The 24,499-nt window shown below is 57.0% G+C and overlaps 1 protein-coding gene across 8 annotated transcripts in view; it reads right to left on the bottom strand.

Annotated features, from left to right (window-relative positions):
* Positions 1 to 24,499, bottom strand: part of IQSEC1 (IQ motif and Sec7 domain ArfGEF 1) — a 284,272-nt gene that overhangs the window by 80,340 nt on the left and 179,433 nt on the right. Inside the window, exon 1 of one of the 8 annotated variants that reach the window (XM_072941949.1) lies at positions 22,005 to 22,290. The exons of 6 other annotated variants lie outside the window; for them this stretch is intronic. In XM_072941949.1, the coding sequence (XP_072798050.1) occupies positions 22,005 to 22,072 (68 nt within the window). In that variant the 5' untranslated portion in view covers positions 22,073 to 22,290. Of the gene's footprint in view, positions 1 to 16,293; positions 16,380 to 22,004; positions 22,291 to 24,499 lie in introns of those variants that run through there. One more of the 8 variants, XM_072941954.1, reaches the window with a different exon arrangement.

Genomic DNA, 24,499 nt, shown 5'->3' with positions numbered 1-24,499 from the left:
ATGCTAGGCACGTGATCTGCCCCTGAACTCCACCCTCCCCGCTGAAGGTGACTGTCTTTAAAGCGAATACAAATTTTTGGGGTCTCCTCCCCACTACCTAAAGCACGCCAGTGAGGAGTTGTTCATCAGGTGAACACTACGAGCCATCAGTACAGGGAAAACCTATGCAGCCCTCAAAAGGCTGGAGCCTCTGTGCATGACTGATGAGGGACAATTTCCAAGATATTTTGGGTAGTGGAAAAGGCAAGGTGCAGTACAGGATATGGGTGGTACTTTTTAGGTTAAAAAGAGGGGGTACAAGGTGCAGGCTGGTTTGTGCCTGTATTACCTCTGACAAAGCTTAAGAAACTGGTATAGCGGTGCCGTGGGGAAGGGTGTGGGGAACTGGGGGCCACAGTGCAAAGGAGACTGACTGGCTTTTCACAGAGATGTTCCATTTAAATATTTTTTGTGCTCTGTGCATGTATCGCCTTTTTTTTTTTTAAAGAATCATTTCTGAGACTGGACAGGGAGTAGGGGCTGGCATCTAGGACCTGCTCTGACACTGGCTGGGGTGACTCCTGGATGCCCTCATGGAGGCTGATTTCCCTCCAAGCCTCAAGGTGCCCCTGACCTGGCAGGCAGGAAGGCTGAGATAAGGCAGGTGCCAAGTCTCCTTGCAGCACTGACGCCCTCCCAGCCCCAGACCCTCCTCGCTGGAAGAGCTGACCTGACATGAATTGGCAGCTGGGAGGTGGGGGTACTCAGCTGGTGGTGAGCGGAGGCTGGGGGCTTGCACAACTTCTGCGCTCTTTCCAGCGCCTTCTCCCACTCACAGTGCCCTGCCTGGGAACTCTTGCTTCATACTTCCTCTCCAGATCACCCCTGCAAAGCTCCCGTCTGGGTGGGAGACACAGCACCGTGCACCCGTGTGGGCTGAGATGTCAGCGTGGGCCAAGCCTCGTGCAGGGAACCGGACCACTCACCCCACCCAGGGATCAGCCCTGCCCACAATCCCGCTCCCTCCCCACCGCCTCTCTGGCCCACCCCCAGTCACTACCCAGAATGTTCTGTGGCTCCCCAATGCCCACCAAACCAAGGAGACACTCTCTGGCTGGACATTCAAGGTGCTATATTTTCTGGCCTCTATCCTTCCAGCCCTTCCACCACCCACTACTGTCCCTTATTTAAAGCAACTTTCAAAAATACATTTTTTGGTGGCAGGGAGGGTAGAGCTCAGGGGTAGTGCACGTACTTAGCACACACGAGGTCCTGGGTTCAATCCCCAGTGCCTCCATTGAGAAAATAAATAAATAAATGAACCTAATAATCTCCCCACAAAAAGAGAAAAAAAAAAAAAAAGCATTTTCCATCACTCCCCTTCCCTGCTCAGAACCCTTCTATGCTGCCCCATAACCTGCAGGACAGTCTAAGCTCCTCAGTTTGATATCAGAACTAGCTTCTGCCTCCCTGCCTCGCTCCGTCTTCAGCTGTTGCCCCAAAGTCAAGCTATACTTAATGTCTTTCGAGCATACCATGCAGTTTCACAACACTGTGTATTTGCACATACTATTGTCTCCATTTCTCAATATATAAAGAGTTCTAACAAATCAGTAAGAAAAAAACATGAACTCAAAATAAAAGTATCCAGTTGCTCTAACTAGGTAGTTCAGAGAAAAAGAAAACAAATGGCCTAGAAACCTACAAAAAAAGTAACTTTACTTATAAAGAGACACACATCGTAAGGGTGAGATACCATTTCACCCACCAAAGTGGCAAAAACTCCTAATGAATGCCTTTTGCTAGTTAGCTGAAGTCCAAACCCACCCTTTAGACTGAGCTGCAAAAATGTCACCTCCTCGAGACATCCTGGCTCCCACAATGCCCTGTACACCCTGAGACAGTGCTTAGACCAGAACTAGGCACAGTGCAGAAACTCAGTAAATGTTAGCTGTTAATAATAAAAATAACCACTGCCATGCTGTTCTTTAATCGTCAGCTAATGAGTCTGTTCCCTGTCCAGGGGTCCCAAGGGCAGGGGTGGAGCTGGAATCATCTCTGTTTTGCCAGCATCAGCTCAGGGCCCAGGAAATGGCTAAGCAGGGGGAACAGGTGAGGCGCGTGAGGCAGAGGGAAGGCTGGAGCCTGGAGCTGGCCACAGGGCTTCTGTGTTGGGGAGAGGAGGTGCTGCAGGAGAGGGGCAGCGGGAGGCAGGGCCGGGGGTGGGGCAGCCCCAAGCTCGTGAGAAACATGGCCTGCACACGTCGTGCCCTGCTGTGTCTGCAGGTGCCGAGCTGGGCTCTCCGCCTACACTTTTCAGAGATGGGTGATGCTTCCTCCACGTTACAGGTGAGAAAACCTGGGTGGGGGGTGGGGGGGTTAGCAACTACCTAGTCGCTCTGATTTACTCCACGCAGCCTCCAGGCTTGCGTGTGGGTACTCACAGAGGCCTGGCTTTGGACATGTGACTTTCCCTACGTAGGCCTCTACCTTCCCATCTGAGAGACGGCTCTACAGTAAGAGTTTCTCAAACTCAGGAACAGGTGAACCCCTAAGAAAGCAGTTTGTAACATTCATCAGACCCCACTTTAAGGCTCACTGCAGCCTAAATTAAATGCTGCCACTTTGGAGGACCCCCGATAACCCCATGTGCATAAACACACAGAAAAGGCAGCTGCAGAAACTGGGTGGCAGAACTCAGCTTTCAGAGAGTCGTCCAGGTGACCTGGAACACATGTCTGCTAAAATGGGATGGGGGTATCATCTTCATGAAAATAACATCTAAAAAACTATTGAGGGATAGTGGGAATGTTGGTGGGAATGCAGTTTGGTACAGCCATTATGGAGGACAGTATGGAGGTTCCTTAAAAAACTAAAAATAGAGCTACCATATGATCCAGCAATCCCACTCCCAGGCATATATGCAGAAAATACGAAAACTCTAATTTGAAAAGATACATGCACCCCAATGTTCACAGTAGCATTATTTACAATAGCCAAGACATGGAAACAACCTAAATCGACAGATGACTGGATAAAGAAGCTGTGGTATATGTATACAATGGACTACTACTCAGCCATTAAAAAAGAATGAAATAATGCCACTTGCAGCAACATGGATGACCTGGAGATTGTCATACTTAGATTATCACACTAAGTGAAGTAAGCCGGAAAGAGAAAGGAAAATACCATATGATACCATTTATATGTAGAATCTAAAAAAAAATGGACACAAATGAACTTATTTACGAAACAGAAAAAGACTCAAAGACATAGAAAAGAAACTTACTGTTACCGGGGGGAAGAAGGGTAAAGGGATAAATTGGGAGTTCAGGATTTGCAGATACACACTACTATACAGAAAACAGATAAGCAACAAGGTCCTGCTGTAGAGCACAGGGAACTATATTCAATACTTTGTAACAGCCGAGTATGAAAAAGAGTATGAAAAGGAGTATATATACATGTATACATACAACTGAATCGTTATGCTGTCCACCAGAAACTAACACAGCATTGTAAACTGACTATACTTCAATTAAAAAAAATTGTATCATAGTCAAATGATTTCTGGCAAGACAATTCATTGGAAAGAATAGTTTCCTCAATGAGGAGTGCTGGGACAACTGGTTATCTACACAGAAAGGCCCGCGTTTTGGATCCTTCCTTCCTGTCATACAAAGATCTGAATATGAGAGTTAAAACTAGAACTCTTAGAAGAAAACAGAAGTAAATCTTTCTGACCTTGAATTAAGCAGTGGTTCTTAGATATGACACCAAAGACACGAGAAAAAAAGAAAAAAATGATGAACTTGACTTCAGCAAAGTTCAAAACTTTTGCACTTCACTTCAAAAGACACAAGAAAATGAAAAGCCACGGACTGGAAGGAAATATTTGCAAATCACGAAATCAAAAAGAGACTTGTATTTAGAATATAAAAAGAACTCTTACGACTTTATAGTAAGAAAACAATACAATTTGAAAATGGGCAAAAGTTTTGAATAGACACTTCACCAAAGGAGATACACAAATGGCCAGTGAGCACCTGGGAAGACGCTGAGCGTCATTAGCCGTCAGGGGGCCGCAGCTCAGCCACAGTGAGGTGCCGCCTCACACCCGCTGGGACGGCTGGAGTGGAAAACAAAGGGACGCAAGTGAACTTATTTACAAAACGGAGACGGACTCACTGACATAGAAAACAGACTATGGTTACCAGAGGGCAGAGGGGGTGGGGAGGGACAAACTGCGAGCAGAGTATCAGCTGATACACACTACCATACAAAAAACAGATTAACAACAAGGTCCTACTGCACAGCACGGCGAACTATATTCAGTATCTTGTAATAACCTACAATGAAAAAGAATGTAAAAAGGAACATACAACTGAATCACTATGCTGTGCACCAGAGATTAACACAACATTGTAAATCAACTATACTTCAGTTTAAAAAAAATCAATGTATTGGGCACAAATTAAAATTTCTGTTTTAGGGATTATTTTTAAACACACATCTTTATTACCACAAAAGAATCTCAAAGCTTAGAAAAAAATGACAGACAATAACAGGTGTTGAAAGGATGTGGAGAAACTGGAACCCTCACACAGTGCTGCTGGGAATGGAAAACGGTGAGGTCACTTTGGGAAACAGTTGGGTGTTTCTCTCAAAGTTAAACACAGAGTTACTCTATGACCTGGCAATTCCACTCCTGGGTGTCTATTCAAGAGAAACGGAAATATACATCCACATAAAAACGTATGTGTGTGGGAGGGATAAATTAGGCATTTGGGATTAACAGATCCACATTACTATGTATAAAATAGATAAACAATAAGGACCTACTGAAGAACACAGTGAAGTACATTTAATTTCTTGTAATAACATACAGTGGAAAAGAATCTGAAAAAAATATGTATGTATCTGTATAACTGAACTGCTTTGCTGTACACCTGAAACTAACATTGCAAATCAACCATACTTCAAGAAAAAATAAAATAAAATGAATACATATGTGAATATTCCTAGCAGTATTATTTGTAATAGTCAAAAAGTGGAAACAACCCAAATATCCATCAACTGGGAAACAACGTAAATGTCCATCAACCTAGGACAATAGATAAACTAAATACGGTCCGTCTGTACAACAGAATATTATTCAGCAATGAAAAGGGATGAAATTCAGACACCTGCTATGGCACGGCTGAACCCTGAAAACAGGATGCTAAGTAAAAGAAGCCAGACACGAAAGGTCACGTACTGGATGATTCCATGTATATGAAATGCTCAGAAAGGCAAATTTACAGACAGAAAGTAGCTTAGTGGCTGCTGGGAGCCAGGCATGGGACAAGAGAGTGACGGTTTCTTTCCAAGGTGATTTGAAATGATTTCAAGTAAAACTGTGGTGACAGTTACACAGCTCTGTAAATACACTAATAACCATTCAATCATACACTTAAATCGAGTGAATTTTATGGTACATAAATTATACCTTGATAAAGCTTCAAGTAAACATGTGGCGATGAAATGCAATGTGAGATCCCAGATTGAGGGAAAAACTTGCCTAAAGGACATTATTGGGATAATTGGTGAAATACGACTTAAACTGCTTATTAGATCCCAGAATTGTGTCCATATTAGGTTTCCTGAATTTGCCTCCTGGATCGTGGTTATGTAAGAGAATGTCCTTGCTCTTAGGAAATCTATGCTGAAGAATTAGGAGTAAAAGTCATCAGGTTGCGTGTTTGCCATGACCTCTCAAATAGTTCTGGGAGAAAAAAATGCCATTGTGAGACAGTGAAATTTGGTGAAATGTTACTTATGATGAATCTGGGTGAAGGGTACGTGGGAGAATTTTTTTTATCCTTGCAGGTCTTCTTCAAGATTGAAATGATTACAGAATAACTCTCACAACTCTTAAAGGCTCCACACATACAAATATTCTCAAGTGGAACTTGAATACCCCTGGGAGTAAATCCACGGATCCCAGAAGGAGAAAAGGCACTGATCTAGTTGTGAACACACCTCCCATAGGGTGTGTCCCTGCTCATCACATGTCTGGGGGGCCCCCAAAGAGAAGACACAGCCAGAGCCTGGGGGATGGGGTCGGGACATGTGCCTGTGTGCGCCACAGCCAGCATCCATCCATCCAGCAGTATTTACTGAGTGCCTACTATGTGCAAGGGGTCAGCCGTGAGCCAGGCATGCACAGATCCCCGCCCTGGTGATGCCGGAAGTTGGGTGGGGGAGGGGGTCCTGCAGGAGAGGGAGGGGATGTGGAAACCCTGGAGGGCAGGGATTTGTATCCGAACCATCCCTGTTCCCCAGATGATCTCAGTCCCCATGCAGCAGAGGGGGTCATGGCTCTTGAACCCATGGCTCTTGAACCCTGGGGCTTGTGGCCTGGAGGGCAGGGCTGCGCAAATACCTCAGACTGGAACGAACAAGAGCGGGGGGGGGGGGGGGGGAGTGTACCTGCCGGCTATGGTAGTGCAGGGAGTCAAGGATGGGGAGGGGGCTAGGATGCTAAGGGGGCACCTGGCTCCCCTCCCACCGCCAAAACCAAAAGAGCTGCCACCTGGAGACCCTTCAAGGTGGCCTCCACGCCACCACCCAGGAGCTGCCCAGGGCCTCCCGCTCCCGGAGATTTCAGCGATTCCCAAGCTGGAAGCCCCCGAATTATTTTCGGGGCTCTTGCATCCCATATGCCCACCCAACACGGCTGGTAGACCAAGTAAATACCACGTTTCACACACTGGCATCTTTCAAACCAAAACAGATGCTGAGCGAGGAATAAAATTTATAAAATTCATGTAAAATGGGTTCTTAGTGGCTCACTGTAACTCTCAGTCACGGACGCCAACCCTGGTGTGCGGGGGGGGGGCGCGCGGGGGAGGTTTCTTAAAATTTTGGGTGATGCAAAGGCACCCTCCCTTTACTGGAAAAGCCTGGGAGGCGCACATGGAGCCCCCTGGCTTCGCGGGGTGAGGACAGGGCCCGAGGGGGCGAGGGTGAGGCTCTAGGACTCCCACTGAAGCAAGCCTCCGGGGTTCTGGCCGCCCGGTTCACTCTGTCACCGTGTGTTTCCCGCCTGCCTGCCCCAGCAGATCCAGAGCCTCTCCAGGGCAGTGACAGGGGCGGGGCTGAGTCACTTCTGAGTCCCAAAAAGCCAGCACTGGGCTTGGGTGACCGTGACCTAGGGGCTGGGTGACAGGGGCTGCGCTGGGGCCAGCTGACTCCTGGTTCCCCACGTCTTAGCCGTGTGGCCACTGAGCACTGGGAATGGAGCTAGTCAGGGAGCTGAATTTTCCAAAATTTAATTTCCATCAGTTGAAATTTAAACAGCCGTCTATGGCCAGTGGCCTCTGCCCTGGGCAGCCCAGCCCCAGAGGCTGAAGGGAAACTCAGAACGGAGTCGGTGAGCCAGTCAGCTTAGACCCCTCCACTCCCAGCTGGGACTGCGGGTCCCCCCCTCGCCGCAAAGCTGCGATGCCTGGACAAGCCCTGTCCCCCATTTGGTCTGGCTCAGAGACTCACGGCTTCAGTGGCTCAGAGCTCCTGCACATCACAGGCAACTTCAGGGGTTTCCGAGGGTAGGTTTACGCGGGTAATTTTGGGCTGTTTTTGGCCCTGATTCCAACCTTTGTAAGTGAGTCCAGCAAAATCCCAATGATACAGTCTGTGATTGCAAAATATGGCCACAAATTCCCCCCATGCCAGGACCCAGGCCCTCCGCACTGGGACGCCCCCCTCCCACAGCGGGGGTCTATCTTCCTGCCCTTTGGCCACGTGACTTTCTTTGCACACTAGAACATGGCAGGTGTCATGGTCGTGTCTGTTCCAAGGCTGGACCTCAAGGGTCTTGTGGGTCCACCTTCGCCCCCTTGCAAGGCTGCCCTCAGACCGCCACGGACACCGGCTTCCCGCTGGGGACCACGGGGAGAGGGACCGGGGTGCCCCCAGCACCAACCACAGCCATGTGAGTGGGGCCACCTCGGACCTTCCTGGGAGCCCAGGGGGACCCTCGGGGATGGCCTGGCTTTCTAGTCGGCAGAGTCAGGCCCAGTAAGAAACCAGTGCCTTCGGGGTGGTTTGTTACACAACAAATGCTAGATGAACCCCAAAAAACCACATTCATCACGGGTGCGGCTGTCTGGGGGTGTCACAGCTTACGGCCCAGGCCACAGCCCGGGAGGCAGAACCAGGGCACTAAAGCGCTCCCTGGAGGGGTGGGGGCCGTGAGCAAGGTCCTTGGCCCCCGGGGAGCTTCCCTGCCCTTCAAACACAACAGCGACCTGGATGGGGCGGAGGGATGCAGACCTGGGGACAGCCTGAGGCCCGCTCTGAGCTGGGCTCTGATTGTGCGGGACTGGCGGCCTCTCCTGGTGCCTCTATGGTACAGGGTTACGAAGCCCTTGCCGGGGTGGGAGTCCTTCTCCCCTTTACATGGGAGGACACAGACTCAGGGGCAAAGACCCTCGTCCAAGTCGCCCCACTCGGACTTGCCCTCCGCCTGATCCTTTCTTGGTCCTCTCCGCTGACCAGGAGCCCCCACCCCGAGGGCAGTGGACGCCCTGCAGACACGCCTCCAGCTCCCAACTGTAGCCACGAGGGGAAGCCAATAGGAGGCTGCCACACTGCGGGTGGGATACAGACCCAGCGCCCCACGCAGGGAGGATGGGGGCTCATGGGCCCTCAGAAGAAGGCTGGGGCTCTGTCATCAAGGGACTCTGCCTTCAGCAGACATGCAGCATCCAGACACACCGGGGAGCCCCCCCTCCCACAACTGGCCAACATCCCAATGATGGGGCAGTGGGGGTACTGGGAGGGGGCCCTCTGCCACCTGGAGCGGGGCAGCCAGGGAGCTGGGTCTGACTTCCTCACTGCCCAGAACATTGCCAGGCACACAGTAGGTGCTCGGGAGATACTAGCTAAACAGCTTTTTAACAGAGTAACTCACTTGATCCCCTCCCAGGGCAGGAAGGGACGCGGAGGAGCCGGGGGCTTCCCGGTGGGAAAGAGACACCCCAGAAAATCCCGTCCTGTGGGCTGGGTATTCTGTTAATCTGCTCAGTGATCCCTGGTGATCTGAAAGCCATTTCTCAGATAAGGCAACTGCGGCCCAGAGGAGTGAGGGGACTTGCTCAAGGCCACACAGCTTGTACGGCTGAGAGCTGGGTCTTGGGCCCAGCTTTCCTGGGATCTACAGCCATTTGTCCCTTCTGGGTTCACCATGTAAAGGAAGGAATCGTCACAGCCAGCATTCAGGGACACCTGTGAGGTCCCAGGCACGGGGCCTGGACTTTCCAAGGATTTTTCATTTGCCCACCCTGTTCAGTAGTTATGGGTCCAATTTGCAGATGCAACCCCAAGGCCCAGAGCAGCCCAGTGGCTTGCCCCAGGCCATCTAGTACTGGTACTCAGACAGCCAGAGGTCCCCACATGGTGACAGCAAGGTGAGAGCATGCTGTGCCCCCAATGCCTCGGTTTCCCCTCTGTGCAAGGAGGGTGTGGGCAGGATGACTCTGAGAGGGTGTGACGTCAGCAGGGAGGCAGCACTCTGGCCTGGGAAGTCTTAGGGCTGAAAGGGGAAGTGAGGAGTGCCTGTTTCCCCATCCCGCGCACGCCCCACCCTGGCCCTGTGCCGGGGGTGAGGGGGTCACTTCCCCTTGACCACTTCCTCCGGAAATGCCCCCGGAAGTACCCCTGTGCCCACAGCCGGAGCATAAATCCAGCCTCCAGGCCAGGTGCCTCACATCTGGCACGCTCCTGCTAAGATCGCCCCAAGCAGGAACCAGGAGGCACGGTAATGAATACACACACTTCACTGGATATTTTCTCTGCTTAAGGAAACATCACAGGAGAGCCGGGCTGGCAGTGCCTCGGGGACAAGGGGCTGCAGAAGCCTGCACCACCTCTCTCAGGGATCCCTCCTCTCTGCCTCCCTGGCCTCCGGTCTCCCCCACCGGTCCGTCCCCCATCCGAGGTCCTGAGGCATCCTCTTCAAACCCAGACCTGATCGCTGTGAGGCAGGCGCGCAGATGGTTCAGAGCCTGGGCTTGGGGCTCAAGCTGATTTAGGGTCTGAGGCCATTTGCCAATGGTGTGTGTGACCTTGGGCAAGTGACTGTACCTCCCTAAGCCTCGGTTTTCTCATCTGAGAAATAGGGATCAGGAGAAACCCTACCTCCTGGGCTGACAGGAAGGGATGACGCAGGTCCAGTCAGCTAGCACAGCGCCTCATCAGATAACAGGGGTGATGCGGGATGTCTGTACCCGCCCTGCCTCCATTCTCACTTCCAGTAAGTCACCCCAGTTTTCTCAGGGGGACCCCCCTCCTCCACTCTTAGTCTATTGAGTTTATGTCTGGTGACTCCATCCCTAATTTGAGAGTCTTTCACCCTCCTCACCAGAGTGATTGGTCCAGGGATGGGCAGGTGACCCAAACCTGTTCTGGGCGTTCTGTTGGAAGTTTCCGCTGGGATGACTGGCTATCAGACTACTGCAAACCTGGAGCTGCTGAGGCCACCATGAGCAGAGAGGCTGCCTGGGCACGAAGCCGTGAAAGAAGAGAAAGAAACACCAGTCTCTCTGACACACTGTGAGCCCCTGAATCACACTGTACCTGAAGTCCCATCTGTTTCAGAAATAGAAGGCAGTAAATTCAGCCTTTGGCATAAGCCAGTCTGGGCTCTTTGTTACTGTCACTTGCAACCAAAAGAGTACTGGTCAGTCCAACCTCCCTGCCCAAAAGCCCTGCCGGCCCTGCCCACAGAGGGAGTGCAGCAGTCCGGCCTCCGGGCCCCACCTGCCTTTGCTTTTGGCCTCAATCTGAGCCTCATCCCTTCCAGACCCCGGGCCACCCTACACCGACGGCTGTTCCCCAAACACCACGGGGACTTGACCTGCAGGGTCCGCCCAAAGTCTCCTCCCTCTCCACCCACTCAGTCCTCCTCACACTCCAGACCCGGCTCCGAGGTCGCCTCCCGGGAACCCTCTCCTAAATCTCTCCCATCCCCAGAGAGCCAGAGGCAGCTAGCTGCGGCCTCCCTCCACGGTTGATTACATCCCCAGGGAAACGTCTACTCGTCTTCTCTTTTGTCTCATTGCGTCATTTAGGAAAAGAACACCTTGGATTGACTTGGAATTTGACAAATTAAAAATGTGGCTTTATCTCCCCAAGTGGATTTCTTGAACCTCAGGTCTGAGGTTCCACCTGGACACAGGGCTGGACGGCCTGATGTCTGCCCTCCAGGGGCTTATACCCTGAACCAAACATTTTCATGGTTGCAAAAATGCCAATTTCAAAAAGGGTATAGCTCAATGGTAGAGCACATGCTTAGCATGCACAAGGTCCTGGGCTCAATCCCCAGTGCCTCCATTAAAAAAACTAATAAGTAAATCTAATTATCTCTCCCGCACAAAAACAGAAACAAACGAACAAACAAAAAACATTATCGTCAAACTGACAACATTAGTTTTACTCAGGGGTAGTAATCACTGACATGTGCGGAGCTGCGGCCACGTCATCACGTACGATGGGCCCGCCCACATACGATGGACCCGCCCACGTACGATGGACCCGCCCACACATGATGGACCCGCCCACGTACGATGGACCCGCCCACACATGATGGACCCGCCCATGTACGATGGACCCGCCCACGTACGATGGACCCGCCCACACATGATGGACCCGCCCACGTACGATGGACCCGCCCACACATGATGGACCCGCCCATGTACGATGGACCCGCCCACGTACGATGGACCCGCCCACACATGATGGACCCGCCCACGTATGATGCTGCTTAATCCTCACCTTGTGAAACTGAGGCTCAGAGAGGTAAAGGGGGCTGCCCAAGGGGTCACAGCAACAGGAAAGGACGCTGGGAACTGAGCCCCCAACTTCCTGCCCCACCCGGCTCCTCCCCCGGCCGATCTCAGCTACCAGTGAACACTCTTCGGGCGCAGCTTAGAAGTGGTTTAAAAATTCTCTGCTCAAAGCTCAGAACCAAGCCGGTCTCCAGGCTGCTGAGGAACAGGGCGTCTGTCCGCGCCCACGGTGAGGGTGGGCGGTAGGATCTTGGGCCCACAACTCTCACTGGCCTCTGGCCCTGACACGCCCCTGTTTTGCAGGCATCGGGTTTCAGATTGACTGTGTTTGCTCGGGGTGTGATGGGAGGCCTGGTGGTTAGTCTGCTGGGAAGGTGTTTCAACACACAACTGTTCTGAATGTGGTGACTTCCCCATACTACTCTGTCCACGGGGCATCCCAGAGCAGAGCCCACGGAGTCTGGCCGATGCGTGAGCGGCACATTCTAAATTTGTGGGGAAATACACTTGACTGACTCATTTAGAAAAGGCTTGTGCTGATCCCGCACCCAGTCATTCCCTGCAAAGTGGGGATGAGGGACATCCAGGGGCCACGTGCAGCCGGATGAGGCGACGTGGAAAGTTACAGGCACACAGTAGGTGCTCACTAAATGCGATTTCTTTCCTGTCCTTGCAGCCTGGAAGCCAGGCCATCTTTTGCCCACATGCCCAGGCCCAGTCTCCCCTTTGGCCCACCCAGGCACCGATCCTGACTTCTGAGCCTGGGCTGGAACCCCAAGAATCCACCACAGCCACGTCAGCCCCACTGTGCGTGGGTCCTGAGCCCACCCGAGCCCCAGATGGGACCCAAGGGCTTCTGCTCCTTCGTTTCTCATTCCCTAGGCCAACTCCTATGCCCTCAAAGTCTAGCTCAGCTGCCACCTCCTCCAGGAAGCCCTTGGGGAACCTATTCGGATGTAAACTCTGATGTTCTTCCTCTGGGCTCACGTGGGCCTTGGAGCTCCCCCTGCTCAGCTCTGATTGCCTTTGTGGTAACTCCTTTTCCTGTCCTACCTCCCCCAGGGCACTGTCGACATCCCAAGACAGAAACAGCGTGTGGCTCACCACATCCTGGCAGCTGTAGCTGGCCCGTTGCAGGGTCAGGGAGTATGCCCTACCTGCCAGGCAAAGAGCCAGGGACCCACATGGAGGTCTCCTTCAAAGTGAAGCCAGCAGGGAGGAAACGAAAGCAAGGTGAGTGTTGCAAAGTCCAAACCCAATACATAAACTGAACTCCTGGATCCAGCCATTCCTGAAGCTAGTGTCTCCTACACTTTTCCGTTCCATAAGCCAGTAAAGCCCCTTTTATACATAGGCCCGTTTGATTTGGATGTTTCTGTCCGTTGCAGCTAGACGGCCCTCTACCGTGAGGCTCAGCGAGGTGATCTGATGACCCAAAGTCATATACCCAAGAAAGCAGCAGAGTGAGACTCTGGTATGAGAGCCTGGCTCTCAGCCTGGTTCAGTAGCTGACCACAGCCCAGCACCCAGGCCCAGCAGCCTGGGTGTAGCTGATGCCCCACTCTGCCTGGCAGTAGCCCTCCCACCTCTTTCCTAGAAGCAGGTGGTGTCACACTGATAGGGATTTTGGGCACTGGTTTGCTCATCTGTTGAATGGGGCTAAGGACCCCTCCTGCACAGGCTCGCAGTGAAAATCAGAGGATGCCGCACACTGGCCTGGTTCACGTGTTGGGGGGATTCGGGGAAGGGGGAGGCTGCAGTGTGGACCCTCAGTCCCACCTTCTCCTGGCTGATGGCCCACCTCCAGTTGAAGGGCTCCGTGGAGCTCCACGCCCAGCCAGTCCTCCCAGCCCTCCCAGCTCGGCAGCACCCCCACTTCTGAGAAGGGGTCTGGCTCTCTGATGGAGGGGGTCAAGGTCCTGCAAAACCCTTGCTCACTCCAAGCCTAGGGGAGGGGTCTACACAGGACAAGGCTGGCAGTCCTCCGGGAGATGCGGGGTTCCAGAGGTGGCTCCGTGGACTCCATGTCCCACCACAGGCCACACCCCTGGAGAAAGGGTCACATGGAAAACATCCAGGCCTGAGGACAACTCTCTGAGGATGCGGGCTCTTCAAGGTGTGGCAGGGAAGGGACAGGAAGGAAAGGCATCCAAACCTGATGTATCTGGTGACCAGGAAGCAGGCTCCTTTATGCTCCAGCAAGTGGAGGTGGGGGTGTGGAGCCCGGCCCCCGCTGGGGCTGTCGGCCCCTTATGCAGCCACAACCCACCCGCTAACCAGGAGGACCAGCAGCAGCGATGCTTGAGCGCGAGAACCTACTTCGGCGGAGCCGGGCTGAGGAGGGGCACGGTATAACTGGGCCTTGGTCTGGGGACTTCCAGGGGTTTCGGGGAGGGAGTGCTGGGCAGCCCCCGGGCTCCCTCCACAGCCCGGCTTTGTCTCCCTGCTGCAGGTGGCCAAGCTCAGTCCCTCAGCCCCTACTTCCCTTGCTCAACGCTTCGAGCCCAGGCTCCCACGACCCTGAGAGGCTCTGGCCCTCTCTGACTGCCACCTGCTCTCCAAATGAACTTCAAATCTCCCTACTTCTTTTTGACTTTCTAGCTTTGCTTCATCTTAAGCACTGACACCAGTGAAATCACGAATCTGGTACGCTAGCTGGTTTTGTTTTCCAGGCAGCAATGTGTACCTTTGAAAATAAACCACATCCGGCCAGGTGCCCTTCCCTTGCTGGCCACCCCCCCACCGCCTTTTTATCTGGTTTGTTTGTCGCTTTCGTATCCCGAGACAACACAGTGCTCGGTACACGGCAGGTGTTCAATAAATGCTGGCTGAATGACTGAATGAGTGAGGTGCTGAAGCTCTGCAGGGAGTCACGGGGCGCTCTGGCTCCCGGCTCCACCAGGCCGGTCCGCAGGTGAGGACGTGAGGCCTCAGGACAGGGGGCAGCCCATCTGGGGGCCCCTGTAAGCTAGCAGAGGCCCCTACCCCAGAGCCCCCTGTCCTGATCCCTGATGCTCTCCCCCTGCCTGCCCGCGGGGTGCCCTCTGCCCGGCTGGACAGGAGGGGTCTTCCCTCAGGAAGGCAGGTCATTGCTGGAGACGCCATGCTGGGGGCCGAGGCCCTGGGCTGTGAACGGCCCAACCACTGGGGTCCTCCCGTGGCCCCGGCTCACTGGGGTCCTCAGGGGTTCCATGGATGGGTCAGGCAAAGCCTTTGCTGAGCCACGCTCAGCAACCAGCAAGCTTCCCTGACCCTAGTCCCGGCTACTGGGGGCCCGGGGACAGGCAGCCCCTCCTGGGGACTGGAGTCCCACTCACTGCAAAGGGATAAACTGAGACCCAGGGATGCAGGCATCATGGGATCATTCACCCCGTCCCCTGCACCCTGGACAGAGGCTGGGAGTCGTTCCGGGTCCAGACCCTACCTCCCCAGTGTACTCGGCTGGGAGCCGCTGCACAGACCCCTAATGTCTCTGGGCCTGGGTTTCCACAGGGCCTGCGGTGACAGGAACTCCCCTTCCCAGGCGCTGTCAGGGCCACAGGGGTGCTGCCACTCTCAGAGGGCCAGCCTGAGCATGCGGGACAAGGGCGCATGACAGGTGGCCCTGGAAGGAGGCCGCCCTACTTACTCTGAAGCAGAACGTGCTGGGGAACCTCCCTGTGGGACAGGTGGCCCAGTCCACCGCCTCGCCAAAGGGGATTTCCTGCAGGACAGCACAGAGCCTCACCGAATCTCTCATTCCATGTGTCCAGAGCTGCCCCCACCCTGGGACTGTCCCTGGAGTCCCTCCTGCCCCAGGGATCTGCAGATCCTCAGGGTTCCGCTCTGGACCATTTTAGGAAGAAGCTGAAGTTGCCGCGGGTGTGGGAGCTCCCCAGGGGACATGCACATACCACTGCTCAGCTGGGGAAATGGCCCTGGGGGAGTGAGGGGGAAGACCTGCCAGGGCAGTGTCCTCTTGGCACAAAGCTGACCCCGTGGACTGACGGACGAACGGGAAGCCTCTGCCCCCTCGCCCGAGCCTCCGCGCTCGCAGTGTGTGCTCCCCGGGGAGGGGCGCAGCCACACCAGCCGCGCTCCGGGCCCTTTGCCGCTGTCTGACCCCTGCAGGCCTCAGCTCACTCAGCTGTGAAGTGGGTGTGGGCCACAGCCCCTCTTTCTCAGGGTGTTTGTGGGGCCCCGGACGTCCCCCCTCCAGGGCGTGGGGCTGGTCCAACCCCCAGGGGAGCGAACGAACTTCCCGCCTGCAGCTGAGACTGCCTTCCTGGCAGCTGCGGGGAAACACCTGGGGGGCCGGGCCGGCTGCACCCTCCAGGCAGTGAGAAGAGGGTGCAGAAAACAGTTCCCGGAAGCGGCCGCAACTCCGACAGGAGCCCCAGAGACCCTCCCCGGGGCTGCTGCCCCCCAACAATCGGCAGCTCCCCCCAGGTCTGCCCGGCGGCCGAGCCCCCCACCTGCCCCTGGACGGGCAGTCAGTACTCACAGTGTCACCCGGAGAGGCCGGGGGTCTTCCTGGAGCCCTAGGGCCCTGCTGCCTCCATGGCCCCTGGGGACAAGCTGCCGGGCTCTTCCCACTGCAGGGCCTGACCTCCGACTTCCTCCCTGCTCAGCCCGCATCCAGGAAACCACGCCCTGGGCACCCTGGGGCTCCTGCCCGCCCTCTGCCCAGGGGGCGCCCTTCTTCGAGGACTGGCCAGTCCGAGTGCCCCAGACCAGGCAGGCCCCAGAGGCTCCACCCGATAAATAATACAGATCCCTCCCTGCTGGTCTCTCGTGACCGATCCCGTTTCGGGGACACTCGAGTTTCGTCCAGGCTGCTTTGTTCAGAGTGCCAGGCCTGGCTGGGTCTCTGGCCCAATGGGTGCTACCACTGTCACTGAGGGCCAGCCCGAAGGACAAAGGCGCAGGACAGGTGGCCTGGAGGGAGGCTGCCCTACTTAGTCTGAACGCAGGCCCACACGGGACCTGGGGGGGCGGGGTGCTCAGCCTGGCCCCTTGTGGCTGGGTGGGTCTCTGAGGCCTCCACGCACTCAGCTCCTGTGCCCACACTAGTGGTGCCACCTGGACAGCCCTTGGGCCCCTCCCGACACTGCCTGGCCCATCCCCCACTCCTGGAGGCCCTGCCCAGGCCCCTCCTCCAGGAAGCCTCCCTCCAAGAGCGAGTGAATTGCTCCCCGTCTGAATTCCCACTGCCCGCAGCTGCCAGTACCATCTCCCTTTGAGACGGGGCCACTGCCTCCTGACCAGTCTCCCTTTTCCCCCACCCCCTCAGCACCCACACCCTGCCCTCTGCACTGTCTCATTTCCTCATGGCAGCCCAAATGATTGTTTTAAAACAGAAAGCACATCGCATCATTGTCCTGCTTAAAACCCTGCCCTGTCTCTCCTTCAACCTCAGTAAACTCTCAAGTCCTCAAAAGAGTCCAGTTCTGGACCCTGGGGATGGCACATTCCTGCCTCCCTGACCTTCATCCCAAATGCCCGGCCTCAGGGCCTTTGCACCTGCTGTCTTCCCGTCTGGAACCGTTCTCCCCCAGGTCTCCCCAAGCTCCCTCCTTCCTGCCACTCTTGACTCAAGGCCACGCCCTCTCACACAGGCCTTTCTGTTCTTTCTCTCGTTTGTTTTTAAATGGTTTTATTGAGGTATCACTCACATTCCATAAGATTCACCCATTTAAAGTGTGCAACTCGGTAATCCCAGCATATCCAAAGTTGTGCAGACATCACCCACAATCTAAGTTTGGAACACTTTCATCGTCCCAGAAAGAAACCCTGTCCCCGTGAAGCCGTCACGGTGGGCACCACGCCCCAGCCTGGACAAGCACCAGCCTGCTTCCTGTGTCTGTGGACTTGCCTCTTGCGGACAGTCACGTAAACGGGACCACACACTCCGTGGCCTTTCATGACCGGCTCATTCACGTAGCCTGGTGTCGTCAAGGTTCGCACCTGTCATAGCATGGACCAGTGCCTCACTCCTTTTCACGGCTGCCTCGCATCTCACTGTACGGACAGACCCGCTCGGCAGCGGCAGGACACCAGGGAGAGGCTTTTCTGGAAGGACCACCCAGGCCACGTGGCCCTCCTGCGCGGTCCCTCTGTCACTCCGCCCAGCTCCGTCCTCTTCCGCGGATCCCTGTCAGAAGACACCTTCGTCCGCCTGTTTCGCTTACTGTCCGTCTCTCGCCTGAACGCCAGCCCCGTGAGGCCCGGCTGTGCGCGCACTCGCTGCCGGACCCCTGGGCCTGGCGCACAGCGGGTGCTCAGCCTTTGTCACCACCTGCTGGGTTGCTTGTACCCACAGATGCCCCTGCCTGGTTCTCCCAGGGCAAGTGCCACCCCCACGGAGAAGGGCCTCACCGATGACCCTCACAGGGACCCTATAACTAGTAACTGGCCCGTGGGCCCAGGCTCCTCCTCTCCCGGTGGAACGGGGCCCCTTCCACGGCGGGTGTGAGCGTGCACGCGCGGTGCCGGGCACTGAAGAGTCTTCAACTCCTGCGCCGAGACTCCGCGGGGCGCAGGCCACGGGGCCACGCGTGGGGGCGGGGCAGGTTCCCCTCAGCCCTACCTGTGAGGGGGAGCAGCCACGAGAGTCCGCGCAGCACCCAGAGCAGGGAGGTGAGGGCGCACTCCACCCTGCCCGGCCCAGGACCTCCCGCCAGAGCTGGACTTGGCTCTCGTGCCCAGAGAGCGGCCGGGTCCAGAGGAGGTGAGGACCGGACTGGAGACCCCATCCCCAGCCTCAAGGAGTCCTGGCCACTGCAGACAGAACAGGGGAGCAGATGGGTTAGGGGCCAGAGCACAGGGCCAGCACCCTGCGAAGTGTGTGTGTAGGGGTAGGGTGGGGGGCATCACAGGAGGAGAGGTGCCAGGCTGGGAAAGACCCTCCCTGCCCAGAGCTGCCCAGGCCCGGCCAGGCTGGGAGGCGGGGGCGCTCCCAGCCCCAGGAGCTGTGCGCACGGGCCTCCCACCGAGGGACATCAGATGGCTAATTGTCCGGGAAGCTCCCTGGAAGCTCCCAGAGCCTGGCTGCCAGCTGCTCCCCAGCCCGCCTCCCCAGATGTACCACCGCAGGGAAGGGGCCTGGGGCAAGGCCCGCTCAGCCCTCCCCCCGCCGCCCCACCCCCACCCAGCAGCCAAATGCCCCACTGGCCCCACTGGCCCCTCAGGGCAAAAAGCGACCTCTCCTTCCCAAAATAATGCCAGATTCCAGAGAGACTTTACCACCTGACCCCAGAGGCTGAGGGTTACCAGCACCACAGAGTACAGGGTGACAGACAGGGCTCCTCAGGTGTGTGCTCAGAGACAGGGCTCCAGGCAGCACCCACCCCGCCTGGGCAGCCTGCGGGCAGCACCTCATTTAATCTCAGAACAGTCACTTCTCCTGTAGGAAGGGCTGAGCCGGTTCCAACCTCAGCTCGGCCTGACTGCTAAGCTGGCTCCACTGGCTTTGTCATCTGCTTCCGGACTCTGACTCCTTCGGGTGAGGGGAGGGGACGAGGATCGCTGGCTGCCAAGCCAACAGGACCCATTGAGGGTCTCCCCACGAAGCCCGCCCGGCTCGAGATGCTTAGGAACTGGCCCCCGAACGCTCATCTTACCACCTCCCGTGGGCAGTTCTGACGTCCCTGTGCCCGGCTCCTTGGAGTTCTGTCCAGGAGACGGTTCCAAGCCCGCGGAGCCCCTCTGAGACCTGAGGCCCAGGTTCCAGAGACTGTGCCCCTAGCCTCCAGGCTGCAGCCGCGGAAGCCCCAGGCAGAGGGCCAGGGCCGGCCGGCAGCCGCTCCCCACACGCCTCGCGCTGTTCCAGATGTGAGCAGCCCCAGCCAGGGCAACAGGCGCACACGAAGGGGAATCCGAAGACGCACGTGGAAAGCTATGTGCTGTCCGATCACAACCCTCCAATTTGTCCTGCGGCCGCCGCCAACCCCGCCTCGGGCTGCAGACCTGCTGACTCGGGTCGGCCCTGGCAGCGGAGGGGCCTGGGACCCCACCGAGGGCCTGCTCTGTCTGTCAGTAGGTCTGTCGTCTCAGGGAGTGGCCTTCGCCCTCTCGGGAGCCCCCAGCAAAACGGGGCGGGGTTCTGGAGAGCAGAGACCGTCGCCTGGAGCCTGGAGCTCCCAGGGCCCATCCTCCCCGGATAACCACAGGGCGCCCTGTACTTACGGGTGCTAAGTGAGGGTTTGGGGCAAGCCCAGCGCCAATTACGGTCCACGCCCACCCTGAGCGGGTCCTCTGTCACTGACGGCCAGGCAGCCACCGTGCCAGTGTGCACACCAGCCCCGCACCACAGGCCTGCTCATCGCCACCACATGGCCAGCAGTGCCCACAAACACTCGGTGGGCACTGACCGCGAGCCCAGCCGGCCCTCATCCCCGCCCTGTAGATGAGGAGACCGAGACGTGGAGAGGCCCGTCTGCAGGGCTCCATGAGGCTAGGATGCTCCTGCTCAGAGGGGTGAGCCCCGGCAGAGCACGGTGGGGCCTCCCAGGCCTGGGCCCACTGCATCCTGTCAACAAGCCCTGAGGTTTCCAGAGCGCCCATCCCCGGAAACCACGGCTCAGAACAAGACACAGGAAGATCCTTCTGCAGTTAGTGGGAAAGGCGCCCAGGGGCTCACCCTGCCTGGCCTGGCCTCCGAGGTGCCCGCCCAGGGAGGTCTGTCCCAGGGTCTACAGAGGGACAGGCGGCTGCTGACTCACTCCGGGGGTGAGCTTTCCTCTCTCTGTTCCCACAGCCAGCCTGCATCACCACCCAAGAGAAAGCCTCAGTCCTCACTGTCTGCCCTGTTTCCCTAAAGCCAGGCCCAAGGCCTGTCCCTGAAAGGCCTCTCATCCTCACCCACCCATCCATCCAGGTCGCAAACACTCTGACCCAGCAGCAAGGACAACTGTGGCCATTGTAAGATAAGATGGCCTCCTATCACAGCGAGCATGACCTCGGCAGCTGGGTTTCCCTTTTTCCCTTGGCTGCTAGGAAGCTCAGCACTTTTCATCTCTGCGGAAGGACCCCAGGACCCTGCCTATCTCTGTTCCATTCTATCCCCCTCCCAGGCCATGACATCCTATACTACATTGTGCTTTTCCTGATCCTGATGTTTTACTGTTTATTTTACTGTAGGTATTTTCCTATAAGTGGTCACAAATATTTTGGGAAGGAAAGAAGGCAGGCAAGCAGGCAGGAAGGAAGCAAGAGGAAGTTTGTATAGTTTACATACAGGTAACGAGGGTGGGAAGAAAGAGGGAGACTCTTCCAACCCTTTACCTTGAAGTGAAAAATATGCCCTAAGGTGTTGTCCAAATAGACATCTTCCAAATAGGTGTGGCCCCTAAGCCCCTCCCAGCTCCTCTGCAGACTGAGGCTGAGATCCGGCCTCCCCTGACATCACTCGGGATTGGGCACGCTGTTCCTGGTCTGAACCCTTTCAACAGCTGTGGAGGCTGGGGCCAGCTCGGTGGGCGGGGGCGGGGGTGCCTCCCCAGGGGCACGTTCTGCTCTGCCTCCTGCTCCACCCACTGTGCAGGGCTCCATCCGGGCACACCTCCCCCGCTGGTGGGGGGAAGTCCAGAAGCAGCGGCAGCTAAGCTTACCCCACACTGGCCTAGTGCCAGGCCCTGCCCTTTGTTACCTCATTTAATCCTCACGCTAATCCTGTAAGTATCTGCAGGTGGGAACCTCTGGCCAGAAGCACGAGGCCACTTCACCCCACCAAAGCCAGGAAAATGCGGGAGGCCTGGTGCCTGAGTCCGGGCTCGGTACTCAGCAACCGTGTGGACAATGGTGTGGAACAGTCCGGCACGCACTGTGTTCTGAAGGAGCCCCACCAGTGGGTGACAGCTCAGAGAGGCTGGGGGATGGGGCCAAGGTCACTCAGCTGTGGCCAGGGCCAGTGTGCTGTGTGACAAGCGCCAGCTCCTGTGCCCACTGGTGTGTGCCAGCCACGCTGGAAGTGCCAGGCACCCTCTGGTGCACCCGGGCGGGCGTGCTCCTGGACCCTCCCCCCTCTGCCTTAGACTCTGACTTTCTCCAAAAGAGTGTCAGGCGGGGCCTGTCCTGCCTCCATCCCTGCTCCCCGCCAGGCCAGGCTGCCTGGACCTCACGGAGCCAGTGCAACCGGACCAGCCTGGTGCCCGCCCGCCTCCGCCCGCCAGGCGACAGCCACAGAGCTGCGTCCACACACGTGTCCCCTGGTACCTGAGGGTCCTCACAGAGATGCAGTACTTCCACATAAGGCTCCACACGGCGCTGCCACCACCCTTCATGCCTGGCCAGGTGGGCAGCGGGCAGCCTAGGGTCTCCTCCGGCCAGTGGGCTGGCACTCAGGTCACTTCCTTCTCCATGGTGGGAAGAAGAAAGAAAGGTCCGAGCCAAGGGAGGGGGAGGCGCTGGCTCCCACAGGCCACCGCAGGTCCCCGCCACCGGCCTGGCTGTCCCCAGGCCAGCCTCTGGGCTGTGCTGGCCCTGTCCGGCAGCTCCAGACCCTCCTGGCCGAGCGGCCCTCGCGCACCAGACCCTGTGGCTTCTGCACAACCTTGCGCCTGCCTCCTGCCAGGAGACAGCGGTGGCCGTGGGCCAGGGGAGCAGTGAGTCACTCGGGGCGGGACGGCGGGGGGCGTCCACCCGGTGAGGGAAGGCGCAGCTGCCCGGAGCCCAGGGGCTGGTCCTGCTTCCAGAGGCTGGCCTGGGGCGGGAGAGGCTGAGCCGGCGAGGAGGGCGGTGGGCGGGGAGGCGAGGGCGGGCCCACATCCTCCCTCATCTCCCCAGAGGCCTAAACCCAACACCCGCCGCCCGCAGCCCTGCCCACCAAAGCTCCGGCCAGGACACTGAGAGGGGCTGTCTGCCCTCGCTCCTGGAGGAAACCTGGGGTGGACGGAAAACAGCAGACACACAATTGGGCTGCGTCCTGGGAGAACACGGCCCACGAGGCTCTCCAAAGGGTGGGAGAGATGGGGTTTCCAGCCCTGGCTGGAACCCCTCCTCGCCTGGGTGTGCCTGGCCCCTCCTCGGCCTCAATTCCCCAGACCACTTTGGCCTCGCAGAGCCCTGAGCTCTCATCCAATTCTCCCATCCACCTTATGGAGTGATTTTATCATCAGCCCCATTTCACACGTGAGGAAACCGAGGCCCCGAGGAGGTCGCTCAGCCCAGCTCAGGGCCCTGGGAAGTGGTGGAGGGCGACGTGACCACACAGCCTGGCTCTAGGAGCCTGTGCTGGAGCAGCCTGTGCCTGCCGGCCCCGCCGTGTGGAGGCGGGTCGCAAGGGGGACTGAGGGTTGCGCCTGGGTGAACAGTTGCGGGGTCTGGGCCTTAGCTGGGTCTGGGCTTTTCCAGAAAGTCTCCCACTGGAGCCCCTGCCCTCGCCCCCTGCCAGCTGCTCCCAGGCCCAGCCCAGGGCAGACAGCGGGGCTTCCCAGGCGAAGCCCCAGGGACAGTGACTCACAGCTCAAGGTCAGTGTTCACAGAACCCACTTCTCCCCACCCACAGCCCCCAGGAAGTCCCCCAGAGGGCAGGGAGACCCAGATCCTGGTGCCTTGCAGCCCTGGGCATCACGCTCAGCTGTCCAGGGGTCCCCAGGGCCCCCATTTCACCCAGGAGGAAACAGAGGCTCAGGGAGGGGCATCACCTGCCCACAGAGAGTCAGGGAGGGTGGAGCTGGGCTTGACCGGGTCTCTGTCCCTGGGCCCCCTGCCCTGGCCTGTGCGGAATGGGAATTTCGTCACGGATTCCAGCCCGATTCACAGTGAGGATAGCAGCTGCACGCCTGTCTGTCCCTCAAGTCAGGAGAGAACTTTTTATCTGACAGCAAGATGGACTTCTCCAAGGGCCATGGCCTGGGGAACCCAAATTCTCTCTCCTTGTTATCAGACACCACCACTGTGGACCTGTCTACCCCAGGAGCTCCTCCACAGCACTCCGGGGGAGTGGCTGCCTGTCCTCAGCTTGAATACCCTTGAATACCCCCAGCGATGGGAAACTCACTACTTCTCAAAGCTGCCCATTCCACTGTGGGCCTCCTTTGACCTGAGGAAACTCTCCCTTCGACAGAGGCTGCCTGTCACTTTCCATATTGCCTTCGATTCCCCGTGCCACCCGGAGCAAGGTCTCCCTTCAAGGGTTTATCTGGCCTGTCCTCCCATGAGTGGACGTTCTCTCAATGCCTTTTGTGGGTGTAGGCAGCCTCCACTTACACATCTCTACCCACTCCTGCACAACACATCTACCCACCCCCGCCCCGTCCCCCGTCCATCGGCACACTCATTCATCCATTCATATCCATTCTCACCTTCCTCCCTCCGTCCCTCCCTCCGTTCCAACCACCCCTCCATTTATCCCCTCCCCGACTGTCCATCCATCCATCCATTTCCCCTCTTCCACCCACCTGCTCACTCACTCCCCTTTGTCCCCACAGGGTCAAGAGCTCTAACAGGGGTTGAAGGAACCTTTTTCTCTTCTGGTGCCCCTTCCTGAGACCCTCCCAGTCTCCCTGTCAACCCCTTGCTTCTCACTTAGTCCCCAGGTTTCTACCCATGACCTGTCACGTCCCTGGCAAACTGGAACCTTCCTTACCTCTGCCCCATGCCCTCACGTTGCCCTCTAGGCTCTGCTGTCCCATGTCTCCTGGCTCCTACAGCCCCAGGCTCTGGGGCAGACTCCGCACCAGGGACACTCACCACCCCGCTGGGAGGAG

This window comes from Vicugna pacos, chromosome 17 (assembly GCF_048564905.1).
Source record: "Vicugna pacos chromosome 17, VicPac4, whole genome shotgun sequence".
NCBI classification, from domain to species: Eukaryota; Metazoa; Chordata; class Mammalia; order Artiodactyla; family Camelidae; genus Vicugna; species Vicugna pacos.
The sequence above is the reverse complement of the archived record's forward strand: the minus strand, read 5'-3'. Positions and strand labels throughout refer to the sequence as shown.